The following is a 26,938-nucleotide window of genomic DNA, read 5'->3' as shown; positions in this document are numbered from 1 at the left end:
ATCAACATGGGTTCAGGGATGGCAAATCCTGCTTCACAGGGTTAATTGAATTCTACGACCAGGCAACAAAAATCAGGCAAGAAAGAGAAGGCTGGGCAGACTGCATATTTTTGGATTGACAAAAAACCTTTGACACAGTACCACATAAGAGGCTCAACCAGGTATCAACCAGGCTAGTGAAAAAGCTGGAGATGTAGATTGGAGTGAAAGGGAAGGGACTCCATTGGATAAGGGAGTACCTAAGTAACAGAAGACAGCGAGTCACTGTGAGGGGCGAGGTCTCAGATTGGCGAAACGTCACCAGTGGAGTCCCTGAATGATGTCCCTAGCCACCCTCTGCTTGACCTCTATCAAATGAGTCTCTCACAAGGTATCTTGCCAAAGAAATGGACACAAAGTCTCATAATACCAATTCCTAAACCTAACTCTCAAAAATTCAGACCCATTTCCCTTACATCTTGCATGTGTAAAGTCTTGGAGAGAATTGTTCTCAATCGTGTCATGTTTCAGGTCAAAGAAAAACTGGCCCCAAACCTATATGGGTTCATGCCCAAGTGTAGCACACAAACATGCTTTGCTGAATATTTTGTAAACTCCCAGGATGGGACACAGGCAGCCTTTATTGACCTAAAGTCAGCTTTCGATGTAGCGAATGGCGAAATAATATTAGAGCAACTTGCTGAATTTGGAATCAAAGGTAATCTTCTGAGTTGGATAAAGAGCTACCTATCCAACAGGCGTGCTAGTGTCCTATTTAAAGGAGTTAAAAGTACAAGAACAGATGCATTCGAACTAGGCACACCTCAAGGCGGTGTCCTAAGCCCTATGCTCTTCAATATACTTATGCACAAACTTATCCATGACATACCTGTACAACCTACGGAAACAGTTATATGTTATGCTGATGATATTTGTATTATGGCACACAGCAAACCAAGGCTACAAATGTTACTTGATGCATTCTCCAAGAAAGTAGTAGAATGTGGCCTCATAATCTCTGTTGATAAAACAAGGGTTCTTATTCCCCATTCTCTTCATGCTAACTATACTATTAATGGAGTGCCCGTGGAGACTTGTGAGTCTTATAAATATCTTGGAGTCGAGGTTAATGATACAAATCTCATCAGCAACCTGCGTAAAAAACTTGTTGAGCGTCTTAAACCTCTCAGAACTCTTGTTGGCAAAGGATTTGGCATTAACATAAAATATGCTCGTAGTTTTTATATTGCCTTTATACGATCTGTTGTTGATTATTATGCCTTGCATCTTCTTAATTTTTCTCCTAAACAATTACAAGGCCTAGATGTAGTACAGAATGATGCCATGCGCATCATCCTGGGTTGTCCTAGAACTGTCAGAATTGTTAACATGAGAAAGGAACTAAACTTACCTTCCATTTACGAAAGAATAGTTCTACTTAGTACTATGTTTTGCGCCAAAACTTTGAAAAATAATGGTCCCCCCAGCTCTATTCAAATTAAATTGAGATCCATTCTAAACAATTCTGACTGTTCCCTCAATCCGCCGCAAAAAGCTCCCTACAGTGTGTGGCTCAGTTGTTGTGCCTATAATCTTCAGAAACTGAATGTATCTCTTAACCCTGATAAAACTGTTCACTATATTCCCCCTTGGAAAGATGTGGAGGTCTCTCTGCATTATACTCCCATCAGTGTAAAACAAATGTATAACACTGACATTTTGAGATGTATAACATTAGAAGCTATTGACAGTCATCTTCAAATTCTCAAACCGACTGAATCCTATGCCTTTACTGATGGCTCTGTGCAGTTAGGCACTGGTAGAACAGGTTGTGCATGTGCAGTGTATAAAGGGAATGAAATGATCATGACTAGTACATAGAGATTGAACAACTGGGCAAGCACGACACAGACCGAGCTATTGGGTATTTATCTAGCCACTGAATACCTTAAGCTCAATGGTGGTGGAGTTATTTTCTGTGACTCTAAAAGTGCTCTGCAGTCCTTAAATAACCCATCACAATGTATGTCGGAAGTAGCTTGTAATATTAAATGAAATTTAATTTTTGCCAATGATAATAATTCTTGTATAAAATTTGTGTGGATCCCATCCCATGTTGGAGTTGAAAAACATGACTTTGTAGATCAATTGGCCAATGAGGCTTGCAGGAAAGAAAACATTGATTATGACTTTGGACTATCTAATGCAGTTATTAGAAACATACAAATTAAAGAAATTAATTCAGATTTAGAAGAACTAAGAAATGCACAGAGACCTGAAAGCTGCAGTATTAAAAGTTATGACAAGTTCTGTAATAATAGGTATTTGTATGGTCAGCACAGTAACCGGACCAGGCAATGTGATGTAGTAATTGCGCGAATTCGCCTTGGCTATAGACACATCTGGCAGGTTAGTGAGGCTGAGCCACTACCAGAATATTCAGATTGTAAACTCTGTGATAAACCTTTAATGCATTCACTAGAACACTATATTGATGAATGTGAAACCGTAAAGGACTTTAGACCTCCTGGCCTATTGTACCACCAACTGTGTAACTATTTTATTGACTCAGGTGTTCTGGACGACATCCTAACAATTTACCCAAAATTTGCATGTCCATTTTAAAGAATGAAGAACAATTTCTACTTATATTCTAAGCTGCATCACTTATGAACCCATCCCTGCCCTTGTGTGGCAGTGCACAATAGAAAGTTGTTTTCACATATCCACACATTAAAACATTGATTGTAACCGTGATATATATGTGCTTCAGCCTACAGTTTAGACCTATTGTCTTATGTATGACCCTCTGTCCTGCGTGACAGTGAATACTAGCATTAACCTCAATTTAATAAGACTATCAAAATCCTCAGATTAGGCAAAATTGTAATTAATTTTGTCAATAAAGATGTTAATAATAATAATAAGTGGAGTCCCGCAGGGGTCAGTCCTTGGATCTATACTGTTTCTGATATATGTAAATGATCTACCAGAGGGTAGAGACTCGTTTCTCTCACTGTTTGCTGATGATGCAAAAATTCTGAGGAGGATTGAAACAGTGGATGACAGTAGGACGCTACAAGATGACCTAGACAGACTGAATGAATGGTTCAACAAATGACTACTAAAGTCCAACCCAAGTAAATGTCAGGTAATGAAACTAGGAGGAGGAACTTGGATGCCAGACACAGGATACCGAATGGGAGATGAAGTCCTTCACGAGACGGACAGAGAGAAAGATCTAGGAGTTGATATCACGACAAACCTGTCTCCTGAAGCCCACATCAGAAGAATAACATCAGCGGCCTATGCAAGGCTGGCTAACATCAGAACAGCCTTCAAGAACCTGTGTAAGGAATCCTTCAGAACCTTGTATACCATATATGCAAGGCCAATCCTGGAGTATGCAGCCCTAGCATGGAGCCCGTACCCAGTCAAGCACAAGACGAAGCTGAAAAAGTTCAGAGGTATGCCACTAGGCTAGTCCCAGAACTAAGAGGCATGAGTTATGAGGACAGGTTGCGTGAACTGCACCTCACATCGCTGGAAGAGCTCGGGGAGACATAATCACCACATACAAAATTCTCAGGGGAATTGACAGGGTAGACAAGGATGGATTATTTAACACTGGTGGTACACGCACAAGGGGACACAGGTGGAAGCAGAGTACCCAAATGAGCCACAGAGACATTAGAAAGAACATTTTCAGTGTCATGAGTAGTTAGTAAATGGAATGCACTAGGCAGTGATGTGGTGGAGGCTGACTCCATACACAGTTTCAAATGTAGATATGATAGGGCCCAATAGGCTCAGGAATCTGTACACCAGTTGACTGACCGTTGAGAGGCGGGACCAAAGAGCCAAAGCTCAACCCCCGCAAGCACAACTGAGTATACACACACACACACACACACACACACACACACACACACACACACACTCAACAGCTGACGTACGTTACTGTGTATGTGACAATTTAGTTGTTTACCAATCCCATGACTCTGACTGTGACGTCACAGACAGAAGCGGACGCGTATGCTTAGAGGCTGGACGGGCAGTCTGGCGCAGGTGCCGCTAGAGAGAGGACCCTGGCGTGTGTGGACTCAGTTCCTCTTCAACTCAAAAAACCTTCTTTCGTCGTTTATTTCCGGTACTTAGCAGTAAGTCTCTACTGAAATACACACATAAACGTCATTACCGACGCACACACAGATGGAATGCACTATAGGTAGTGATGTGGTGGAGGCAGACTCCATGCAGATTTAAATGTAGATATGATATAGCCAAGTAGGCTCAGGAACCTGTACACAAGTTCATTGACTGTTGAGAGGCGGGACCAAAGAGCTCACAGAGCTCAACCCACGCAAGCACAACTAGGTGTGTACACACACACATATTGAAAAGGGAAAAGGGGAGACAGAGAATGACAAAGAGGTGTGTGACGGCGACAAACCAAGTAACCTTGGAGGAATTGGAGCTCACCAGTGACGAGCTCAAGTGAAAAAGTCAGTCAAAAGAAATCTGTTGGAGCTGAATGTGACAAAGCCTGTTGGGCCTGACAGAATCTCACCGTGGACAGGGAGACGGTCGGCCGAGCGGACAGCACGCTGGACTTGTGATCCTGTGGTCCTGGGTTCGATCCCAGGCGCCGGCGAGAAACAATGGGCAGAGTTTCTTTCACCCTATGCCCCTGTTACCTAGCAGTAAAATAGGTACCTGGGTGTTAGTCAGCTATCACGGGCTGCTTCCTGGGGGTGGAGGCCTGGTCGAGGACCGGGCCGCGGGGACACTAAAAGCCCAGAAATCATCTCAAGAAGAAGATACTAAAAGAAGGTGCAGAAGCACTACGTGTGCTACTCTCTATGGTGTATAACAGGTCATTGGAAACAGGAGACCTACCGGAAAGCTAGAAGACAGCTAATGTAGTCCCAATATACAAAAAGGGTGACAGGTAAGAAGCACTGAACTACAGGCCAGTTTCCCTAACTTGCATACCATGGAAAGTGATGTTGAAGATCGTGAGGGAAAGGCACGTAGAACATCTGGAGGGAAAGAGTTTTGTAACACCCCACCAGGATGGGTTCAGGGATGTGACTGTACAAGGCTGAGAAAGAGGCAGTTTAAAGGCTGGGTTCATATGCAACACCAAAGAATCAGACCACTAAAACTGGTATTGATAAACGAGCTGACACGAAGATTCCTGATAGGACGCAAAGGTAACTTGAGAGATACAAAAGACTACAGAAATCTATACCTTGAATTTGAGATAAATAAAGAGGAAGATAAAAAGAGTGCAGGGAGAGCAAGAAGTAGGAAGGGGAGGGAAACAGAAGATGGAGATAAAGGCAATAGGGAAGAAGGGACCCACGCCACTTTCCAGCAGCTTCACTAGCAATGAATGAAGCCAAGTAAATGGCATAAGAAGGAAGGAGGAGTTTAGAGAGACTACAAGAGCAGTCAGAAAGTTACACAGTTACAGCCAGTGCTGACAACGGGTAATTCAACCGGGCTCCACACCAATATCTTTTCCCCCAACCAAACCTAACAACCTTCCAACGACCATCTACCATGTTATAGATTCAGCTACTCGGAACAAGTTCCAAGTAGCACGGGCTATGGTGAGTCCGTGACTTGCCTGGCACAGGAGCGGGGCAAGTAGCACAGGCTATGGTGAGCCCGTAGTGGACTTACCTGGCTGGACCATCTACCAGTCCATCCAGCCCTTTCCTACATTATCCCACTCCACCTTATTTATCACATGCCTCTGTATGACTAACCATCCTGCGTGATGGGGATTTTTTAGCATCACGTAGCTAGTTTTTTGACACACTGTACTCCCCTTCATATAGTCTAGGGCAGCTGCACAAATGCGGATGTACCTAATGTATTAAAAAAAATCCACCACACTAATTCCTGTTCCACATATGCTCCCGTCCCCCCGTGCTGGGAAAGGAATAAATAGGTGGTCGTACCTAGGTAATGTGAACACAGTTCCGAGACTGCGCGGATTGTTTGTTATTTTAGTTCAGCTAATTTGAACTGAAAGTTCAAATTAGCACGGGCTATGGTGAGCCCGGAGTGGACTTACCACTATAACACCCAACATACAACATACAGCCATACAACATACAGCCATACAACATACAGCCCCGCACCACTACATGTCCACCCCCCACCCTGATGATACAGTCCTTGATAAAGCCGTAAAGTTTATTGCCGCCATGTTCTATATCTACTTAATTAAATTAGGGTGAGCAAATGTTATAATTCTATACATAAAGAAAATTGTTATACTTGCCACTATACTCATGAAATATATATGTTTTGGGACACTTCACTTTACTTTTACCTGTACAGGGTGTCTCAGAATCAACTATGAAATCGGACGAATTTAAAAAACTTATTTTTATTGACATTTATCATGTTAAATGTTATAGATGTAAAAAAATTCAAAATTATTTCAATTGTGTCATTCGACACAAACTGTTGTATCTGGCGAGATGGAAAACCAACTGAATGCATAAATGGCAGACACTCCAGTAGATAATTTAAAAAACAATAAAACAAGTATTGTATATTCACACACAGAGATCACACTAACGTGATGCATCAAATGAACAAATCCACAAGGGCCGTGACGAGGATTCGAACCTGCGTCCGGGAGCATCCCAGACACTGCCTTAATCGACTGATTAAGGCAGTCGTAGCCTGCCTGTCGTAGCTCAGTCGATTAAGGCAGTGTCTGGGATGCTCCCGGACGCAGGTTCGAATCCTCGTCACGGCCCTTGTGGATTTGTTCAAGTATTGTATATTGTTCCAAGCGAGTTTGTTGTTGTTATAGATTCAGCTACTCGGAACAAGTTCTAAGTAGCACGGGCTATGGTGAGCCCGTAACTTACCTGGCACAGGGGCGGAGCAAGTACAAGCGAGTAATACTTTGAAAACGTGGCAGAAACACTCACTCATTTTTTTACTTGGCACTAAAAAAATATATATATAAAAAATATGAGTGACTGCACACTTGCGCTTTATAGCTCCTGTTGTTGTTATTGCTTTAGATTTAACTACTCGGAACGAAATGTCCATGTAGCACGGACTATGGTGAGCCCGTAATTTGTTTACGGGCTATTTATGCCCGTGCCACCTCTTGGGTGGCTTAATGTTCGTCAATCAAACGTAATTTGTAGCGCCCTGTGCTGCATCCATATACAAAAAAAAAAAAGTTTGCTTGATTTACCTGTTCATTTCGAGCGGGTGGTTGATATTTGCAGAATGCCTTGTTGCAGTGCCACAGTGATGTGTCCACGGCCGAGGTGACTCCTCCGTTCTCCTGTTGTGAGGATAGGAGGGCGGAGTGCTGGGTAGGGAGGGGATAGAGGGCTTTGTGAGGTTAGAGGATGGAACGCTGGACGGGAAAGCAGCAACCTTCCCTCCCGACGTTTTTCAGTCACCAATTGCACTGTTAGTGTTATATTCCTCATTGTCCTTCTCTATTTCTCATCTATCCTTCCGTAACTCATCCTCGCCTTCACTCATATCAGAGTATTCACTTTGACTGTTAAAAAACTAGTTAATTCCTCATCATAAGAACACAACAGTCCGGCGTCTTGTGTGTGTTGCCTGAGAGCATAAACAATTATGTCCCTGCATCATCAAGACTGTAAACCTATTAAATAGGATGTGAAACCTTCCAGGGTGAGCGCGTAGCTCACCAGAGCCATCTATTGACCGTATGGGGCACCCATAGTCCGGCGTAATGTTCCACCCAGAGATATATTTCGTCATAGGGCTTTATAAACCCTCCAGAACTCCACACGACTGTAGTGTGATTTTTAGTCCTTTATTATGCACCCTATACCCAGCCTGTGGGCGGTGGTGGGAAGGGTTACTTTCTACCACCACCATTACTAGATAGGAAATTATTATATATAATTTCAGGAAAACTCGTCATTTTTTATGCAAATCGGGCATTGCATACTGACGTAAGTAGTGCGTTCTGGCTATTAGGCACAATATATTTAAGTGTGTGTGTATATATATATAAATATATATATATATATATATATATATATATATATATATATATATATATATATATATATATATATATATATATATCACTAAGAACTCTTTGACCCGGCCAGGATTCGAACCCATGCCGTCCAGGATCACCCCTAAACGCACACAGTACTGTGACCACCGCACCAATGACACATGGGTTCGAATCCTGGCCGGGTCAAAGAGTTCTTAGTGATATATGGCTTGCGCGTTCATGCAGCTTTCTCACATATATATATATATATATATATATATATATATATATATATATATATATATATATATATATATATATATATATATATATATATATATTCACATGACAGAAGCCGCCAAAAAGATACTAAGAGATAAGAGATAAAAAACCAAGAGAAATGATTGCACTAGGTTTGACAGACACTCTTGGGGGGGGGGGGGCAAATATTACAGTTCAAAAGAGCACATACACACGCACACACACACGCACGCACACACACACACGCACGCACACACGCACGCACGCACACACACACACGCACGCACACACGCACGCACACACACACGCACGCACACACACACACACACACACACACACACACACACACACACACACACACACACACACACACACACACACACACACACACACACACACACACGCACACACACGCACGCACGCACGCACACACACACACACACACACACACACACACACACACACACACACACACACACACGCACACACGCACGCACGCACGCACGCACACACGCACGCACACACACACGCACGCACGCACACACACACACACACACACACACACACACACACACACACACACGCACGCACACACAGTGTGTGTGTGCTTGTAAACAAGCACCAACATGGGTTCTGGACAGGGAAATCATGCCTAAATAACCTTTTAGAATTCTATGATAAAGTAACAAGGATAAGGCAGGACAGAGAAGGCTGGGCAGACTGCATATTTCTTGACTGCCAAAAGGCCTTTGATACAGTACCGCACATGAGACTGCTATACAAACTTGAGAGGCAAGCAGGAGTAAGCGGACCTAACAGGAAGGAGCCAGAGGGTAATGGTAAGGGGCGAGAAGTCGGACTGGCGAACAGTAACAAGTGGAGTACCTCAAGGATCGGTGCTGGGACCAATCCTCTTTCTAATTTACGTAAATGATATGTTTACAGGAGTGGAATCATACATGTCAATGTTTGCGGATGACGCAAAATTAATGAGAAGAATGGTGACAGACGAGGATTGTAGGATCCTCCAAGAGGACTTAAACAGGTTGCAGAGATGGTCAGGGAAATGGCTACTGGAGTTTAACACCAGTAAATGTAAAGTTATGGAAATGGGATCAGGTGGCAGGAGACCAAAGGGACAGTACACAATGAAGGGGAACAGCCTACCTGTAACGATTCGAGAAAGAGACCTGGGAGTGGATGTGACACCTAATCTAACTCCTGAGGCACATATAAATAGGATAACGACAGCAGCGTACTCTACACTGGCGAAAATTAGAACTTCATTCAGAAACCTAAATGAGGAGGCTTTTAGGGCGCTTTACACTGCCTACGTGAAACCCGTCTTAGAGCATGCCGCGCCATCATGGAGCCCCCACCTGAAGAAACACATAAAGAAACTGGAGAAGGTTCAGAGGTTTGCGACGAGGCTTGTCCCAGAGTTACGAGGGATGGGATATGGAGAGCGTCTGAAGGAACTGAACCTTACGACACTAGAGAAAAGAAGGGAGAGAGGAGATATGATAGGGACATATAAAATACTCAGGGGAATTGACAAAGTGGAAATAGATGAAATGTTCACACATAATAATAACAGAACGAGGGGACATGGGTGGAAACTGGAAACTCAGATGAGTCACGGAGATGTTAGGAAGTTTTCTTTTAGCGTGAGAGTAGTGGAAAAATGGAATGCACTTGGGGAAGAAGTTGTGGAAGCAAATACTATTCATACTTTTAAAACTAGGTATGATAGGGAAATGGGATAGGAGTCATTGCTGTAAACAACCGATAGCTGGAAAGGCGGGATCCAAGAGTCAATGCTCGATCCTGCAAGCACAAATAGGTGAGTACACACATTTATTATATATAATTTGAGGAAAACTCGTCATTTTTTATGCAAATCGGGCATTGCATACTGACGAAAGTAGTGCGTTCTGGCTATTAGGTACAATATATGTAAGTGTATATATATATATATATATATATATATATATATATATATATATATATATATATATATATATATATATATACATATATATATATATACGCACACATTTTCGATTTTTAATTATAAAATGATTTATTATAGATATATGGCGTTCCTCAAGGATCAGTACTGTAATTCCTTCGTTTTCAGAAATTGCGTCATCTGAACCTATACTAGCAGATGATGCAAACCTTATGCGAAGAATTAGAAATGAAGATTACTACATCAGGTTAAAAGACAATCTAGATGTGCTCCAGCGATGGCCAAGACAGATGGCTGTTTGACTTTGACAATGGCAAATGCAAAGTAATGAGTATAGACGAGAGGAAGAGACAAAACAGACCTAGAGATAGACAGGTTCCAGTAACAGTGAATAAGAAGGATCTATAGGAGTAAATAGTAACGCTTCGGGAACTCATTAATAAATCAAAAAGAAAATCTTTAGCATCAGCTAAAACACCCATAAAAGCCCTTCAGTAAGAACCTTCAATAGGAGACACTACGAGAAACAAAAGGAATTAAAGTTATTGCAATAACTTACAATGAGATGGTGAGGCGGGGCTGCGGAGCTATTGCCCAACCCTATATATATGCCGGCGCAGTGGTAACACTGCACCTCAAGCGATGTGGAGTGTATTCGAGTCTTAACCAAGGAGGATTGTCTGCCAATCCATAACTGTTCGCCTCTGTTCACCCAGCAGTAATAGGGTACCTGGCAGAAAACCTATTGGCGGATCGCATTCCTGGGAAAACCTATAAGAAAAGGCTTGCCAAGAGAAAGGAGAAGAAAGAACACTCAGCTTGCTAACAGGAATCACTAGTCGACTGTTCCTGTACCCACCTGTGTAGTGGAAATATGTGTATATATATATATATATATATATATATATATATATATATATATATATATATATATATATATATATATATATATATATATATATATATATAAATATATATATCGTACCTAATAGCCAGAACGCACTTCTCAGCCTACTATGCAAGGCCCGATTTGCCTAATAAGCCAAGTTTTCATGAATTAATTGTTTTTCGACTACCTAACCTACCTAACCTAACCTAACCTAACTTTTTCGGCTACATAACCTAACCTAACCTATAAAGATAGGTTAGGTTAGGTTAGGTAGGGTTGGTTAGGTTCGGTCATATATCTACGTTAATTTTAACTTCAATAAAAAAAAATTGACCTCATACATAATGAAATGGGTAGCTTTATCATTTCATAAGAAAAAAAATTGAGAAAATATATTAATTCAGGAAAACTTGGCTTATTAGGCAAATCAGGCCTTGCATAGTAGGCTGAGAAGTGCGTTCTGGCTACTAGGTACGATATATATATATATATATATATATATATATATATATATATATATATATATATATATATATATATATATATATATATATATATATATATATATATATGCGTGTGTCACAGATTCATATGTTGACACGCTCAGATGTTCACTACACTAAACACGAAGAGAAAATATTAGATATGCAACGCCAAACAGTGTGGTTGGCTGGTAAAAATAATCTCGAACGTAGGACTTTCAACTGCACCTGCGACCATTCGTTTAACTGCACGCGTTTACGTGGCCTGTTGCACGAACCCGCTGACAATAACATTGCTCATTGTTCTCGATTATATTACGTCTACGGGTTTCTAATGTTGAATTTTTCTGCCTTTTTTTAATACAAAGATAAGTGTGTGCTGTTAAATATATCCATCGGCCATATCCACCACACACACACACACACACACACACACACACACACACACACACACACACACACACACACACACACACACACACACACACACACATACACACACACACACACACACACACACACATACACACACATACACACACATACACACACACACACACACACACACACACACACACACACACACACACACACACACACACACACACACACACACAACGGCGTTCCTGAACGGCGTTCAGGAACCTGTGTAAGGAATCATTCAGAATCTTGTACACCACATATGTAAGACCAATCCTGGAGTATGCGGCCCCAGCATGGAGCCCGTACCTTGTCAAGCACAAGACGAAGCTGGAAAAAGTCCAAAGGTATGCTACTAGACTAGTCCCAGAACTAAGAGGCATGAGTTATGAGGAAAGGCTGCGGGAAATGCACCTCACGACACTGGAAGACAGAAGAGTAAGGGGGGACATGATCACAACCTACAAAATCCTCAGGGGTATCGACCGGGTAAACAAGGACGAACTTTTCAACACTGGTGGGACGCGAACAAGGGGACACAGGTGGAAGCTGAGTACCCAAATGAGCCACAGAGACGTTAGAAAGAACTTTTTCAGTGTCAGAGTAGTTAGCAAATGGAATGCATTAGGAAGTGATGTGGTGGAGGCTGACTCCATTCACAGTTTCAAATGTAGATATGATAGAGCCCAATAGGCTCAGGAATCTGTACACCAGTTGATTGACGGTTGAGAGGCGGGACCAAAGAGCCAGAGCTCAACCCCCGCAAGCACAATTAGGTAAGTACAATTAGGTAAGTACACACACACACACACACACATACACACACATACACACACATACACACACACACACACACACACACACACACACACACACACACACACACACACACACACACACACACACACACACACACACACACACACACACACACATACACACACACACACACACACACACACACACACACACACACACACACACACACACACACACACACACACACACATACACACACATACACACACATACACACACACACACACACACACACACACACACACACACACACACACACACACACACACACACACATACACACACATACACACACACACACACACACACACACACACACACACACACACACACACACACACACACACACACACACACACACACACACACACATACACACACATACACACACATACACACACACACACACACACACACACACACACACACACACACACACACACACACACACACACACACACACACACACACACACACATACACACACATACACACACATACACACACACACACACACACACACACACATACACACACACACACACACACACACCACTGAGAAGAAATACGTCTTAACTAATAATAAGCACTTACCAAGACATCAAACAAACACTAATTTCAAACCGTGAACAGTTTACAAAATTATTATATTCAAGATAATTTTTATATAAAAAAAGGAACCGCGCTGATGGAATAATACAACAGTAAATATCGGGTTTTAATCAAATCGAAATCAAACTGGAAAAAAATGATTATAAATTGTTGTAGTTTAGATTGGGGGAAAACCTGCTTTGGTTTTGCTTTGGACAAAGCTTGAATGGTTCCGTACGGGACAAAGTTTGAATGGTCCCGTACGGGACAAAGTTTGAATGGTCCCGTACGGGACAAAGTTTGAATGGTCCCGTACGGGACAAAGCTTGAATGGTCCCGTACGGGACAAAGTTTGAATGGTCCCGTACGGGACAAAGTTTGAATGGTTCCGTACGGGACAAAGTTTGAATGGTCCCGTACGGGACAAAGTTTGAATGGTCCCGTACGGGACAAAGTTTGAATGGTTCCGTACGGGACAAAGTTTGAATGGTTCCGTACGGGACAAAGTTTGAATGGTTCCGTACGGGACAAAGCTTGAATGGTCCCTAAGCTGTAAATCACTATAATAATCTCCATGCCCCACCAAGGATTCGAACCTGGACAACCAAGGGGAGAATCTCCCGTATTCGTGCTAACACCCCGCCACCATCCTTGTACACCAATATTACCTTATGTACACCCATGGAGTACACTCTGTATATTCATACAAACTCTGTACACTCATTATACACCCACTGTATCATTCATTATACTCGGAGTGCCAATCATTATACTCCCACGATGTTATTATACTCCTCATCGTACTCTGCAGAGATCACTCCATAGAGAGATGCCGAGACAACTGCTGGTGGTGGTGCTGGTGGCAGGGATGCTGCTTCTGCTCTCTCTGCAAGATTTCACAATGTCCTCCGGAGGCTACTGGTGAGTTAAACCCCCAGGGAAAAGATCTCGTAAATCTTACTTGTCTCCATAAAGTAACAGCTGGTTTAGTGAACCAAACCCCAGGGAAGATCTGCTCAATCTTACGTGTGAAAATCTAAATCTTATCGCTAAAAATCAAACTCACTAAATCTTATAGTGTTAATTTTGTGTACGAAACGCCTGGGAAAATTGTGTTAAATATCACATGTCATTTTTAAACAACTGCTTTCTTTGTAATTCCCCCCCCCCCCCCGAACCCCCTAATACCAGAACCACCCCCCGAACCCCTTACATAACTTACATAACAGTAATCCCCCCTCCCCTCCCCTACATAACGGAACACCGTTACTTACCTTGTGTTCAACGGAACACCGTTACTTACCTTGTGTTCAACGGAACACCGTTACTTACCTTGTGTTCAACGGAACACCGTTGAAGGACAGGAGTAGCAGAGGTTTCCCCAGGCTGAAAGGAAGGATATGTCTATGTAGTCACCCATGCAGTTGCTGTAACGACATAATGGTGCTTAACGTGGATAAGCTATTAGGGCAAATATGATTTCAGGACGTTTTCAGGGCTCGCTGTGTTAAAACAGGCAGAGGCAGACAAGCAGACAGACAGACACAACAGACGACAGACAGACAGACAGACAGACAGACAGACAGACAGACAGACAGACAGACAGACAGACAGACAGACAGACAGACACACACACACACACACACACACACACAACAAGCAGACAGGCAGACACAACCAGCAGCAAAATATTATACATTTTAAGCATTCTAATCTCATTCTGAATTAAATAGAAGGCAATACAATCTCCATCTATTAAAAGCCTATAAGTTCACATAAGATATTTAAGCATTTCATTCACCACTTGGCAAATTGTGACTAGATAGATGGAATCATTTTGTTTTATTGCTCCTGGTATGTATTCGTTCATACACCCTGGTGTCTCTTATATACACCTCACTGTGTATTAAGCTTTATAATGAACTTGAAGACTAAAAGTCTGAAAACGCTGCTTCCAATACAATGTGTGTGTGTGTGTGTGTGTGTGTGTGTGTGTGTGTGTGTGTGTGTGTGTGTGTGTGTGTGTGTGTGTGTGTGTGTGTGTGCGCGCGCGCAAGCGACCTGTATTCTTTCCAATTTTATATTTATATTTTCCTTTGACTAAGGCATTTCCGGTCAGTGATTCCTCAAGACGCTGCCAATCAAAACATCACTAGGGTCCAAGGTCAGTCATAAACCATTTCCAATTATATATACACACATATATATATATACATTTTTTTTTTGCAAGGGGATGATTTTTTGCTAAAGGTTGTTACAAAAATATATTGTAGCTTTTTTGTAAAATGATGCGAATTGACACCATTTTTTTTAAGCATTTCTTCGTTCATAATGCTTACAATTAATCCTGTCCTAAATCACCTCTTCTGCGCTAATCACGCTCAATTCTCGCTTGAAAACACACTCACTTTACCGATTGATAAGGATTAAGCCATCCAAGAGGTTGCACGGGCATGAATAGCCCGTAACTCACTTTACCCATTTCCCAGGCTTGCCACTCTACTTTCCCCTCACACGCTTTGGGTGTTAAGAGTTTGATATGTCGTGAACTCCTCTCAGGATTCGGTTCCGGGTTTCCCTTGGGTTCTTCTGTCCCTTCCTTCCGGAGGTTTAAGTCTTCACGCGGCTGTTGTCTGGTTCTACTTCTCACGTAGCACCATCAAACTGAGCACTGAGCATCATAACCCCTAGAGACGATGAGTCACAATAACGTGGCTGAAGTATGTTGACCAGACCACACACTAGAAGGTGAAGGGACGACGACGTTCGACCACAATCGACTTGAGAATGGTCCAGGACGGACCGAAACGTCGTCGTCCCTTCACCTTCTAGTGTGTGGTCTGGTCAACATAACCCCCTGGAGATGGAGCTGGTGATATGCCTCCCTCCTACACGGTGATGGTAGACAGCGATCATCACTCTCAGCGTAGCTTATCATTGTGGTCTCTACCGCCTCTATGACAGGATATGGCAGAGCGTCAAGTAATTCTTCTTCCGCCTGGGTACCATCTCTGGAGTTCGAGGTGATCCGACGGATGGTGGAGACCAACTTGCGAGGGACCTGGTATTTCTTCGCTGACCTGCTGAAGGAAATATACTCCAGCACAGATAAAATGAAAGAAGAGGACTTCAAGTCTCGTCTGAAGGAAGGTGGTGAACGTATAAGGTAACTGCCATCAAAATTATGCTGTATATGTATACTGTATGCATATATACTGTATTATGTGTGAGTATGTATGTGTGTTCACGTAGGTGTGTGAGGGTGTAGGTATATGATAATCTCTACAGTCGTCTCACCCCGACAACTGAAACCAAGCTAAATGAACCAATGCTTTTTTCATTTTTTTTAATTCTCAAAATGTTGAAATAAATGTATATTGTTGCTGACATCAACTATCCAGTGAGTCTGTCCCTGACTCATCTTTCTCCATCAGTGTACTTCAACACGACCTGAAGAAGCTGAGTAAGATGGACGGGGCAGACGCCTGGAGGGAAAGAGAGCTTCAGGAGCTGAGTGATCTGGTACAGCATCGGCTGCACCGGCTACAGAACCCTTCTAACTGTACCGCCGCAAAGAAATTCCTCTGCTACATGTTCGCTGTACGATATAGAGTTTTTGGGAGCTGAAATAGGATGATGATGCAGTAGGCTAAGCCATTCTGTATAGTAGGAAGCAGGGAGGGTAAGAAGAGTCTGGGGGATTGGAGCCCAAGTGCTAAAGCACGACTTTTAGAGACTGGAACCCATGGCGTAAACGATGACCTGTATAGAAGACTAGGGACGACCCTAGAGATCAGAGCTCAAGAGCAAAAGCACGACTTTTAGAGACTAGAACCCATGGTATAAAGGATGACTTGTATAGAAAACTAATGACGAACTTAGAGATCGGGGTCCAAGAGCTTGCGGTTGGTAAGAAGGAAGATGAAAAGGGACTCACCCTAATAGAAGGATGGGTGACTGATAGAGGATAGGGTGGTAAGCGGATGGGTGAGCAGCTTATAAACGGAGAGTAGTAGTAGGAGGAGGAAAGATGCTAATGATGCTTGCGTATTAGTGCTTGTTGCTGAGTCATAACTGAGTAGAGTTAAAAGTGCTCTCTGAATCCGGTGTGCTGTAGTGAGATGGAGCTTGACCCCTGAATCAAGAGTACTATAGTTTGAGATGGAGATCCTTGTGGTCAATAGCATCGTAACATATCTTGAACACGTGTGTTCAATACATGGAAATAATCTCCATAAATGCTATGGGCATGTCCATAAATGATATAAATAACAGACCTGCTATGAACATCAGTAAATGCGAGGCTCGCCACTAGCCTCGTATTTATTTATGTCCATATTGAGTCCCCAGTGTGCGTGTTCTCAATAAAGCAACCCGTCCTCCTAAGGTATCCCAACGTCATGAAAATGTCGTACTAAAGTATCCTTATCCTAACCTACCAGAGGACCCAAAACAGAAAACGATACAGTATGGCAATTTCGTGAGACGCTGCCATTTTCTACTACGACGATTTTTGCCTTAAGGGTAGAGCTTAAAAATTTAAATTTTGAGTTTATTGGGCAGCGCCACTCATCCTGTGAGTGGACATACTGCCATAGCAGCATGTATAACACTCCCCAATAGGAAGAAACCCCGAGTATACGTCAAAATACAGCTTTCTATTAGGAGGACGGGTTGCAATAACGACATATCTAACGAGAGAGGATTCTCACCAATCCATGTTTAGGCGAGTACTAGGGACTCCATTGCGACCAGAGTTAAAGTAATCATCACTTACGTTGGATTACTCCATAGTGCGGCATGGGTTGTGAACTGCACCATATCATCTTCTGCTTCATGGCAGCCTACGGCGATAATCGCATTACTATCCCCAATCCTGGCTGGCTGTATACCAGAAATGGCTGGGTGGACGTCATCGTGCCACTCAGTGAAACATGCACCAACTTCTCCAGGCAAAACATGACGTCTTGGCCGGGTAAGATATTCATTTGTTAGTAGGGGAGGAGGGTCGGACAAAAGAACATAGTAGGGACGTAAAAAACCCTCTCAAATTCATTGTATGTGCTTTTCTCGGAGGCTATGGGGTCACCCTTTCCAAGTAGAGGTGGTACTTCTCTCTCTATCTATCTATATTTTACTTGACTTAGTAAGTAAGGCCGTTTTGCCTAACAGGCAGAACGATTTTGCACATTTTTTCAAATATTTCCAAATTAGTTCATCCCTAACAATATTAATACCGGTATATTATATTGAGGACATGAATTATTAACTTACGAGAAAATCAGTAAGAGCGATGACGAGGCTTCGAACTCGCTCGGACTAGAACCCGGTAGAACTACTCTGAGTCTGTGAGAATACTGAGCCCTGCTGCAAGCACGGCTGGTGCTCCTCTGTCTGGCATGACGTCAGAGGCCTACTCGCCTGTGATTGGTTATGTCTCAACCGTCATACAATTTGAGTATAACACTGAACCATAAGCCAGAGTGTATGGGGGACCGGGGGAAGGGCGTCAATGTGTAAAAACCTGATTGGGTTTCAGTTAGAAGCCTCAGGGACCCTAGCGGATTCAGTGGAATTCTAGGTTGCACTGCTTTTTCCGTGTCGTGGTGTAGTGGTCTAGAGCGTTTGCTTGGGAGTACCATGTGAACATGTTCCATGTTCCATGTTCCATGTACCATGTACCATGTTCGAAGCCTCCTTATAGCTCCTACTAATTTTCTCATTGATACATAACGTTAATGCGATTTCATTGTGCATTACTAACTTACGTTAGACAGGTCAGGTCAGGTCAACTTTCCAAGTTAGTGTGACTCAAATTGAAAAAAAAATCCCAATCATATATATTATAATGAAAACTTTATCATTCAGTAAGAGAAAATGTTTGACTAACATATTTATGAAAATTCTGCTTGTTAGACAACTCCGGCTATTAGGCACGACATATACTGTATATAATATCTCACTTTAGTGTACATATATCCTTGATGGCCAGACCACACACTAGAAGGTGAAGGGACGACGACGTTTCGGTCCGTCCTGCATGGACCATTCTCAAGTCGATCGACTTGACTTAAGAATTCGACTTCAATCGACTTGAGAATGGTCCAGGACGGACCGAAACGTCTTCGTCCCTTCACCTTCTAGCGTGTGGTCTGGTCAACTTACTTTAGCAGCGTTATTGTGACTCATCGCCTGCATATATCCTTGATATTTTACAGGAAGGAATGATTCAGAGACGATCGTATTTCCAGGACTCTTTGCAAATCCCAAACCTCACCATGTACCCTTAGCCGTCCCAAGAGATATTTCAGACCGCCTGATCCATTTGGTGGGCGACCCGGCCGCCTGGTGGGTCGGCCAGTTCATTAAATACGTCTTCAAGTTTCAACCTTATATGCAAGAGATTTTCAAAACGGCAGAAAAGGCCGTTCATTTCCAGCATCCTATTGTGGGGTAGGTGAACTTGTTGATGGGTAAGACGTATGAGTAAAGTACCCACTAGGAAAATTAAACGAAATTTTCGAACGTTTTCGTGTATCACCACATTAACAAGGAATACAGACAGAGAAGACTGATTGATGAAGATTAAGCCACTCAAGAGGTGGCACAGGCATGAATAGCCCGAAAACAGAGAAGGCAAGGTTTTGGGATGATATACCCTCACTACACCTGAGTAGATCTATAAACCAAAATATCGAGAAAAAATGTGTTCGGTTGATAACTTACTAAGATTTTAATATGATGAACTGTAAAAATATGATTTGCCCCTTCTAGTTCCTTCGTTAATAGAATTGATACAACTGTGTTATTAACTCTAATTTTGTTTTTAATAATGAATTCTATTATCAACAATTTGGAATGGCTATGGGTAACCCACTTTCTCCAGTTTTAAGCAATGCTTAAAACTTAAAATTTAGGAGCAGTCCCTTGAGCCTAACTAATTCTACAACTGATTTAAACCTCTGTATCAGTGCTTCAATCCTATCTCGCCCTACATCATTTCCACCGGCACTGATACAAATAATGTTTGTTTTCCTCCTTTTCCAGCCATAATATCATTCATGTTTGCAATATCCTTTTTCAATATCTAAGAGTGAAGAATCTAAATATGGAACAAAATTATGCAGTAAAATTTTGCCTCCTAATGTTAGAAGGTTCCGTTAGGTTGATGATGTTATGTTGATGTGTTTTGCTTATAGCCTAAGAATAGAGACCTGGACACATTGTTATTAGAATTAAATAACCTAGCCCCATCCATTAAGTTTACAATTGAAATGGAAGAAGTGGACTTACCTGGCACAGGAGCGGGGCTGTGCGGTAATTCTACCATTTCATACTAGCCAAGCACCTTCCCTTGATAATCACCTCTTCACTCATAGCGTGCAGGTCAGGCGAACAGACAAGAAGCGGGAAGCGCCTTACCGTGAGTTGTCAGAGTACATGGAGCAAGTGGAGGAATACTTCAACGGCCTCCAGATCCTCGACCCAAATATCACTCGCAGGATCTATCTGGCGTCCGACGAGCCCGAGGTCTACAAAGAAGCACATGAAAAGTACCGTTGCCTTTTGTTGATATTATATTATGGTGTGTGGTGGTGCAGTGTGGTGGGGGGAGTGTGGTGTGTGTGGTGGTGCAGTGTGGTGTGTGTGGTGGGGGGAGTGTGGTGTGTGTGGTGGTGCAGAGTGGTGTGTGTGTGGTGGGGGGAGTGTGGTGTGTGTGGTGGTTAAGTGTGGTGTGTGTGGTGGGGGGAGTGTGGTGTGTGTGGTGGGGGGAGTGTGGTGTGTGTGGTGGTGCAGTGTGGTAGGGAGAGTGTGGTGTGTACTCACCTGGTTGTACTCACCTAGTTGTGCTTGCGGGGGTTGAGTTTTGGTCCCGCCTCTCAACCCTACTATTGTACAGATTCCTGAGCTTCTCTGGAATCTGTGGTGTGATGAAGTATGGTGTGTGTCGTAGTGCAGTGTGGTGTGTATGTGGTGGGGGAATAACTCTAAACTATATGAACTAAAAGTATTCACAATATAATATCTCTGGAGGGTTTCAAGCATAGGCTAGACATATATTATATATTATATGGGTTTGAGTGTGAACTAAACAGGGCTACCTCGAATGATCCTACAGGCCTTCTGCATCCCAGCGAATAAGAAATAACCCACATTACCCCCACACAGGTACCAATAACCCACACATGTACCAATAACCCACACATGTACCAATAACCCACACAGGTACCAATAACCCACACAGGTACCAATAACTCCCACAGGTACCAATAACCCGCATTACCCCACACAGGTACCCACAATACGAGATTGTGTTCCATAAGAAGACGATTGATGTGGTGCTGGATGCTAATCGCTTCACACCTACCTCACTCAGAGATCTTCTGGTGGATATGTACTTCTTAGCTCGGTGTGACTACATAGTGGTCACCTTCTCCTCCAATGTAAGCCCTGCTTAGAACCCCACTAAACAGAGGGCCTTGTTTACGGCTTGTATGTGGCTGTTAAATAGGAAATATTTGGTATGCAATAGGTTTACCTTTTTTGTTATATTTTTGCTATCAAGTGAAAGTTCTTGTTAAAGATTGATTTATCACAGTAAATTATCACTATATAACATTTGAGGTTAATTATTTAACAACGTCTTTAAGGGTATTGAGACTTTAAATTAGCTTATTAATTTTAACAGCAAACTATATATCTAACATAGGCTTCAAAGTAGTGCGAGATAAGAAAGTTTAGCTAATGTCTGATGTCTGATTTTGGTTGTTTTATCAAGTAAGACTTTACACTTGGGCTAGTGATAGCTAGACAAGAGAGGAAGTTCACTGGAGGGGCCCAGGAGCTGTAGCTCACCCCCCCCCTCTTCCCGCAAGTACAACTAGATGATTACTTATCAAATGTCCTTATATATATTAGGAAAAATATCAGGACATGGTCAAATCATTCACAAGACGGCTCGACGAAGCGTGTTTTCTGTTTGTATATATATTGTTAGATTACGATATATTATCTTAGGCTAGGTTGTGTTAGGCTCGGTTATGTCATGTTATGTTTAGTTTGGTTTGGTTTGGCTCGGTGATGTTAGATTAGGTTAGGTTTTGCTCTTCTCGGTTATGTCAGGTTAGTTATGTAGGTTTTAAAATCCGTTAGCGAACCATTATAAATGTGCACGATGTGCCTTGTAACCAAAATATCGATGACATAAATAGGTGAAACGTTTCCAATATTTAATCCATCTTCCTGAAATGACAGTACATACAGTAACTATTTGGTCGAAAGTACCAATATGTAGTGATGGTCAACCAGTAAACCACTTTTTTGTACTATTAATGTTTATAGTTCGGAAAAACCTGATAAAAAACAAACTTAAATATAGTTTAGCCTAGCATAGCACATATATGTAATATATTGGACCAAAGATAGTATGTATTAGGCCTGTGACTGCTAGCAGAGGTTAGGCTAGGTCGTATAATTATGATGAAAACAAATTCTAGTTTGTCCAGATTCAATATTACAAAAGTCACCTTCCTGGCGGTCCATCACTACAAATTGACACTTTCGATCAAACAGTTACTAAGTGTGCTTTCATTTTTGGAGGATAGGCTGCGAATATTGGTCTTAAGGTATTGATCTCCTTGTGGTACAGATAGGCAGACTAGCGTACGAGTGGATGCACGCCCTCAGATCAGACGCCTCCAGCCGGTATTACTCATTGGATCACACGTTCTGGTACTTCAGCCAGCGGGAAGGCTCCGCTAAGGCTCGCTTCCACCACAAGTTTCCCGGGTGAGAGACACGCACTTCAGTTTAATATATTTCCTTATGTATTGACCTTTTATTATCACTGACAAATTTATTTCTGCCTTATCAATAACTCATTTATTCATAAAATATAATCTAACAAATAATTTCGTCTCACTTTTGTGAACAGCGGTAAAGAAGAGAGCATTCGTCCCGGTGATCAGCTGCAGATACCTGTCATAAGTGATTACCGCAGGAATATGTACATGGCTGCCGTCAAAAGGCAAAATAAAAATTTACTTATGCCTGCCCATAAATTGCAGCATGTTGTGGAAATCGTTAATATATCTCGTACCAATTGGGACTAACTCTGGGACTGGATTTTGCTAGCACCATTTGTTCTCCGTCAGTGACCCTAAACTGGATCAACTGTGGACTGGATTATTGCTGTTGATTCTCTCTCTCTGCCCATTCACATATTTGTATTTTAGTATTTTCGTAAACAAATATGCAAAATATAAAAAAAATGCAAAGATCCGTTAACAGAATACCAAATCCTTTGTCTTCTGTTTGAATGTATTGAATACGAGATATTAGCAAATAAGAAATTCAGTTTCATACAGCAATAGTGTCCACTCATACATCAAATGCAGTCTTATTATTTTACATTTAACTGTCCAAACGACTAACAATGACACTGTATTTGTAGGGTGGGCGCTTAGGGTACGATAAGTTAGGAGGCGCATGTGTTATAAACTCAAGCAATCTGACCAGAGGTAATCCTCTCTCTTCTCTCCCCTCTTTCCTCTCTCTCCTCTATCATGTTATACAGTAGGGATTGGTTCTCGCTTCATGGAGGTCGGCGTTCAATCCCCGACCGTCCAAGTGGTTGGGCACCATTCCTTCCCCCCGTCCCTTCCTAAATCCTTATCCTGAACCCTTCCAGTGCTATATAGTCGTAATGGCTTGGCGCTTTCCCTTGATAATTCCCTCCCTCATCCAATAAAATCAGCAGATTACGAGGTGTTACTATTGCCCGTCTTGGACTCGGTTATAAGTATCTCTGGGAGTTTGCATTACCTACTGATGTATACCTGATCAAATGTAAACTGGGTCAGCAGAATTGTTGACACACTCACGATAACGTGGGATCATGACAAAATGATCCTACTATGTGATGGGAAGGAAAAAGGTCAATTATGATTTTAGAAACAGCTCTATAACAAATTTCAAGAAATGTGATGTGCCTCGGTACCTTTATTTCAACTACCGCCTGCAGGATGGGTATGGGGTTCACTACCGCCTGCAGGATTGATCTGGGGTCCACTACCACCCACAGGATGGGTATGGGGGTCCACTACCACCCACAGGATGGGTATGGGGGTCCACAACCACCCACAGGATGGGTATGGGGTCCACTACCACCTACAGGATGAGTATGTGGCCCACTACCGCCCACAGGATGGGTATGTGTACTACTACCGCCCACAGGATGGGTATTGAGTGCACTATTACCCACAGGATGGGTATGGGGGTGCATAATAAATGAACTGAACAAAACAAAAATACTTACCCGGTTAATAATTGTGTAAGGGCCGGAAGCGCCTTGGGCTCAATGTCCACCTCTCGTTAACAACAACCTTCCCTCGCCACAAAAGTGGAATTGTTTGGGGTGTGACGGGATAGTCGGGAATGGTTTGAGGTAATACAGAATGGTTGAAAGGGGGCTGTTACCGAAATCAATTGACGTTTGTGTCTATATTCCTCGCCTCCGTCCTCAGTGTTGTTGTTGTGGTGTGGCCACGTGGCGCAGAAGGGAGTAGCGTCGTAGCCTCTCAAGGTCTTTGCCAGGAATGAATTTATTTGGCTCAAATACACAATATTTACTGTTAATAGCCGTCTACTTTTAGTAATTGCTATTTATATAATTAATGTAAGATTATCGCAAGAGTTACTATTTGTCAGTCTTTATTTTGATGAGACGGACAACTACTAACACTCGTGAAATTGATATACTGTGCTTCGTGGAATATTATTATTGGAATCGACATAAATTATATATTATTTGGTATAAATTTACCCACGGAGAGGTTATTATATATTTCTGGGAGAAAAATTATTTATTTAATCCAGATGCAATCGACGAACCTAATATGTTTATGTCGAGACTTTTCGTACATGTATCACACTTACTAGTATCATGGAAGTTTACAAACGTTTATGTATAGTGTATCATGTTGGAAATGGATTAGGACACATGTCTAGACATAATACTGCCACAAGTCACGAATAAAGATCATGGGTTAGTATCATAGTAGTTTTTTTCTCCTTTAATTTTGGCATTCCGTGAGACGTTCCAGAACAATTATGTAGCGAATTTGTATCCAATAAACCCAGGCTGGAAGGTCACCGTGTGTCATTATTCTAGTATGAACCACAAGCAGTAGTTGATGATGACAAGAACAGAACTCAATACCCGCCGGAACTTTGCGTTGACCAAAATAATCAAAACACAATGTACTATATCCTAGTCAATAAGATTAGATTATTTTCTTTAGAATCATAGAAACTTGAATATAATTGTTATGTATACGAGTTGAAACATCCTTACGCACAAACACACATTAAAACATTTATGAAACTCTACAGAAAATAAATCCCCTATTTCAGACTTCATAAAAACCGCTAGGGGTCGCTATATACATGTCGATATTTCTTGAAGGATAGCAGTCGTACCGACACCAAACTGATCTCTCACACCCAATATGTATTATTTTGGAAAGTTGGGCGAGCCTAGCCCTAACCGTCTGGCCTCCTATTCTGAACAGTCAGACATTCCATTTGATATAGATATTCGTTAATATTAATATATTGCATGTTACAGCCAGTAGCCACAGTGAAGTATGTGTGCTTTTGTCTAAAATTTGTAATGGTAGATCAGTCACGTTGGGTGAACTGAGCGTACAATTATGGAATGAAGGCACTAAGTCCTGATGACGAAATAGCATCGTTTATTTCACGGAATATTAAAAAAATGCTATATATTATTAAGGATACCGAGACTAGTATAAAATGGAATGTCAGATGAATCAGATTGACGATTCAAGAGATTGGGAAGCAAAATTTCACATCATTCTGAACAGATCAGATGTAAGATCGAACAACTGTAAGTAGAACAAGAATTTCAGAGCACGAAGAAAGTAAAACCAACCAAAATATCATCACACGAGTGTGAAAGGAAGCGTGAATTGAACAGTTCACAAGAGATGGCAGCGACCGTGCGTGAGTGGAAGCACTAAGCTAATTATTGACATGTGTCCAAGGCAACTGGCTCGGGGCAGCCTATTCCTGGTCTGTGACGGAACGTGGCAATAGTATTATTGATGATCTATTGAAGTATTGTGCCGTTTGTTCCCGGTGTTTGGCCCCATTAATGACACCTGGACATCTTCCACCAATCATGCCAACTTTGTTTACATTTATTAAACAGTGTATGAACTCCGTGGCGCTGCGAGGTTGTATTTAACAATAGTCTTGGATTGTGAATTGTAAAATCTCGTAAACTGTTTAATAAATGTAAACAAAGCCGCCATGACTAGGGAAAATCCTGTTTGTAAATTGTTCAAGCATCTATTGCGGGCAAATGTAAAGGCCCCTATGGAAAAAGATAAAAAGGATGATGTTGATAATGATTATACAGAAAGCCAATGCGCTTAGATCACAAGGTAAACATAATATATTCCTTCGTT

At 42.0% G+C, this 26,938-nt stretch overlaps 1 protein-coding gene across 2 annotated transcripts; it reads left to right on the top strand.

Moving 5' to 3' along the window:
* Nucleotides 1–4,043: 4,043 nt before the first annotated feature.
* Nucleotides 4,044–25,499, top strand: LOC123755324 (alpha-(1,6)-fucosyltransferase). 2 transcript variants are annotated; one of them, XM_069327868.1, is made up of 11 exons: nt 4,044–4,129; nt 14,257–14,366; nt 15,551–15,609; nt 16,410–16,611; nt 16,880–17,045; nt 18,240–18,420; nt 19,664–19,898; nt 20,825–20,998; nt 21,739–21,889; nt 23,095–23,234; nt 23,380–25,499. In XM_069327868.1, exons 2-11 carry the CDS (start codon nt 14,275–14,277, stop codon nt 23,555–23,557), a joined length of 1,578 nt encoding a protein of 525 aa, XP_069183969.1. In that variant the 5' UTR covers nt 4,044–4,129; nt 14,257–14,274; the 3' UTR covers nt 23,558–25,499. The 2 variants fall into 2 exon arrangements, with proteins under 2 accessions (XP_069183969.1, XP_045593798.2); XM_045737842.2 differs by having other exon boundaries at nt 4,048–4,139.
* Nucleotides 25,500–26,938: the final 1,439 nt, after the last annotated feature.

Source organism: Procambarus clarkii, chromosome 20, assembly GCF_040958095.1.
Source record: "Procambarus clarkii isolate CNS0578487 chromosome 20, FALCON_Pclarkii_2.0, whole genome shotgun sequence".
In the NCBI taxonomy this organism is placed as follows: domain Eukaryota; kingdom Metazoa; phylum Arthropoda; class Malacostraca; order Decapoda; family Cambaridae; genus Procambarus; species Procambarus clarkii.
Note: the sequence above shows the minus strand (reverse complement) of the source record. Positions and strands in the feature narration are given on the sequence as shown.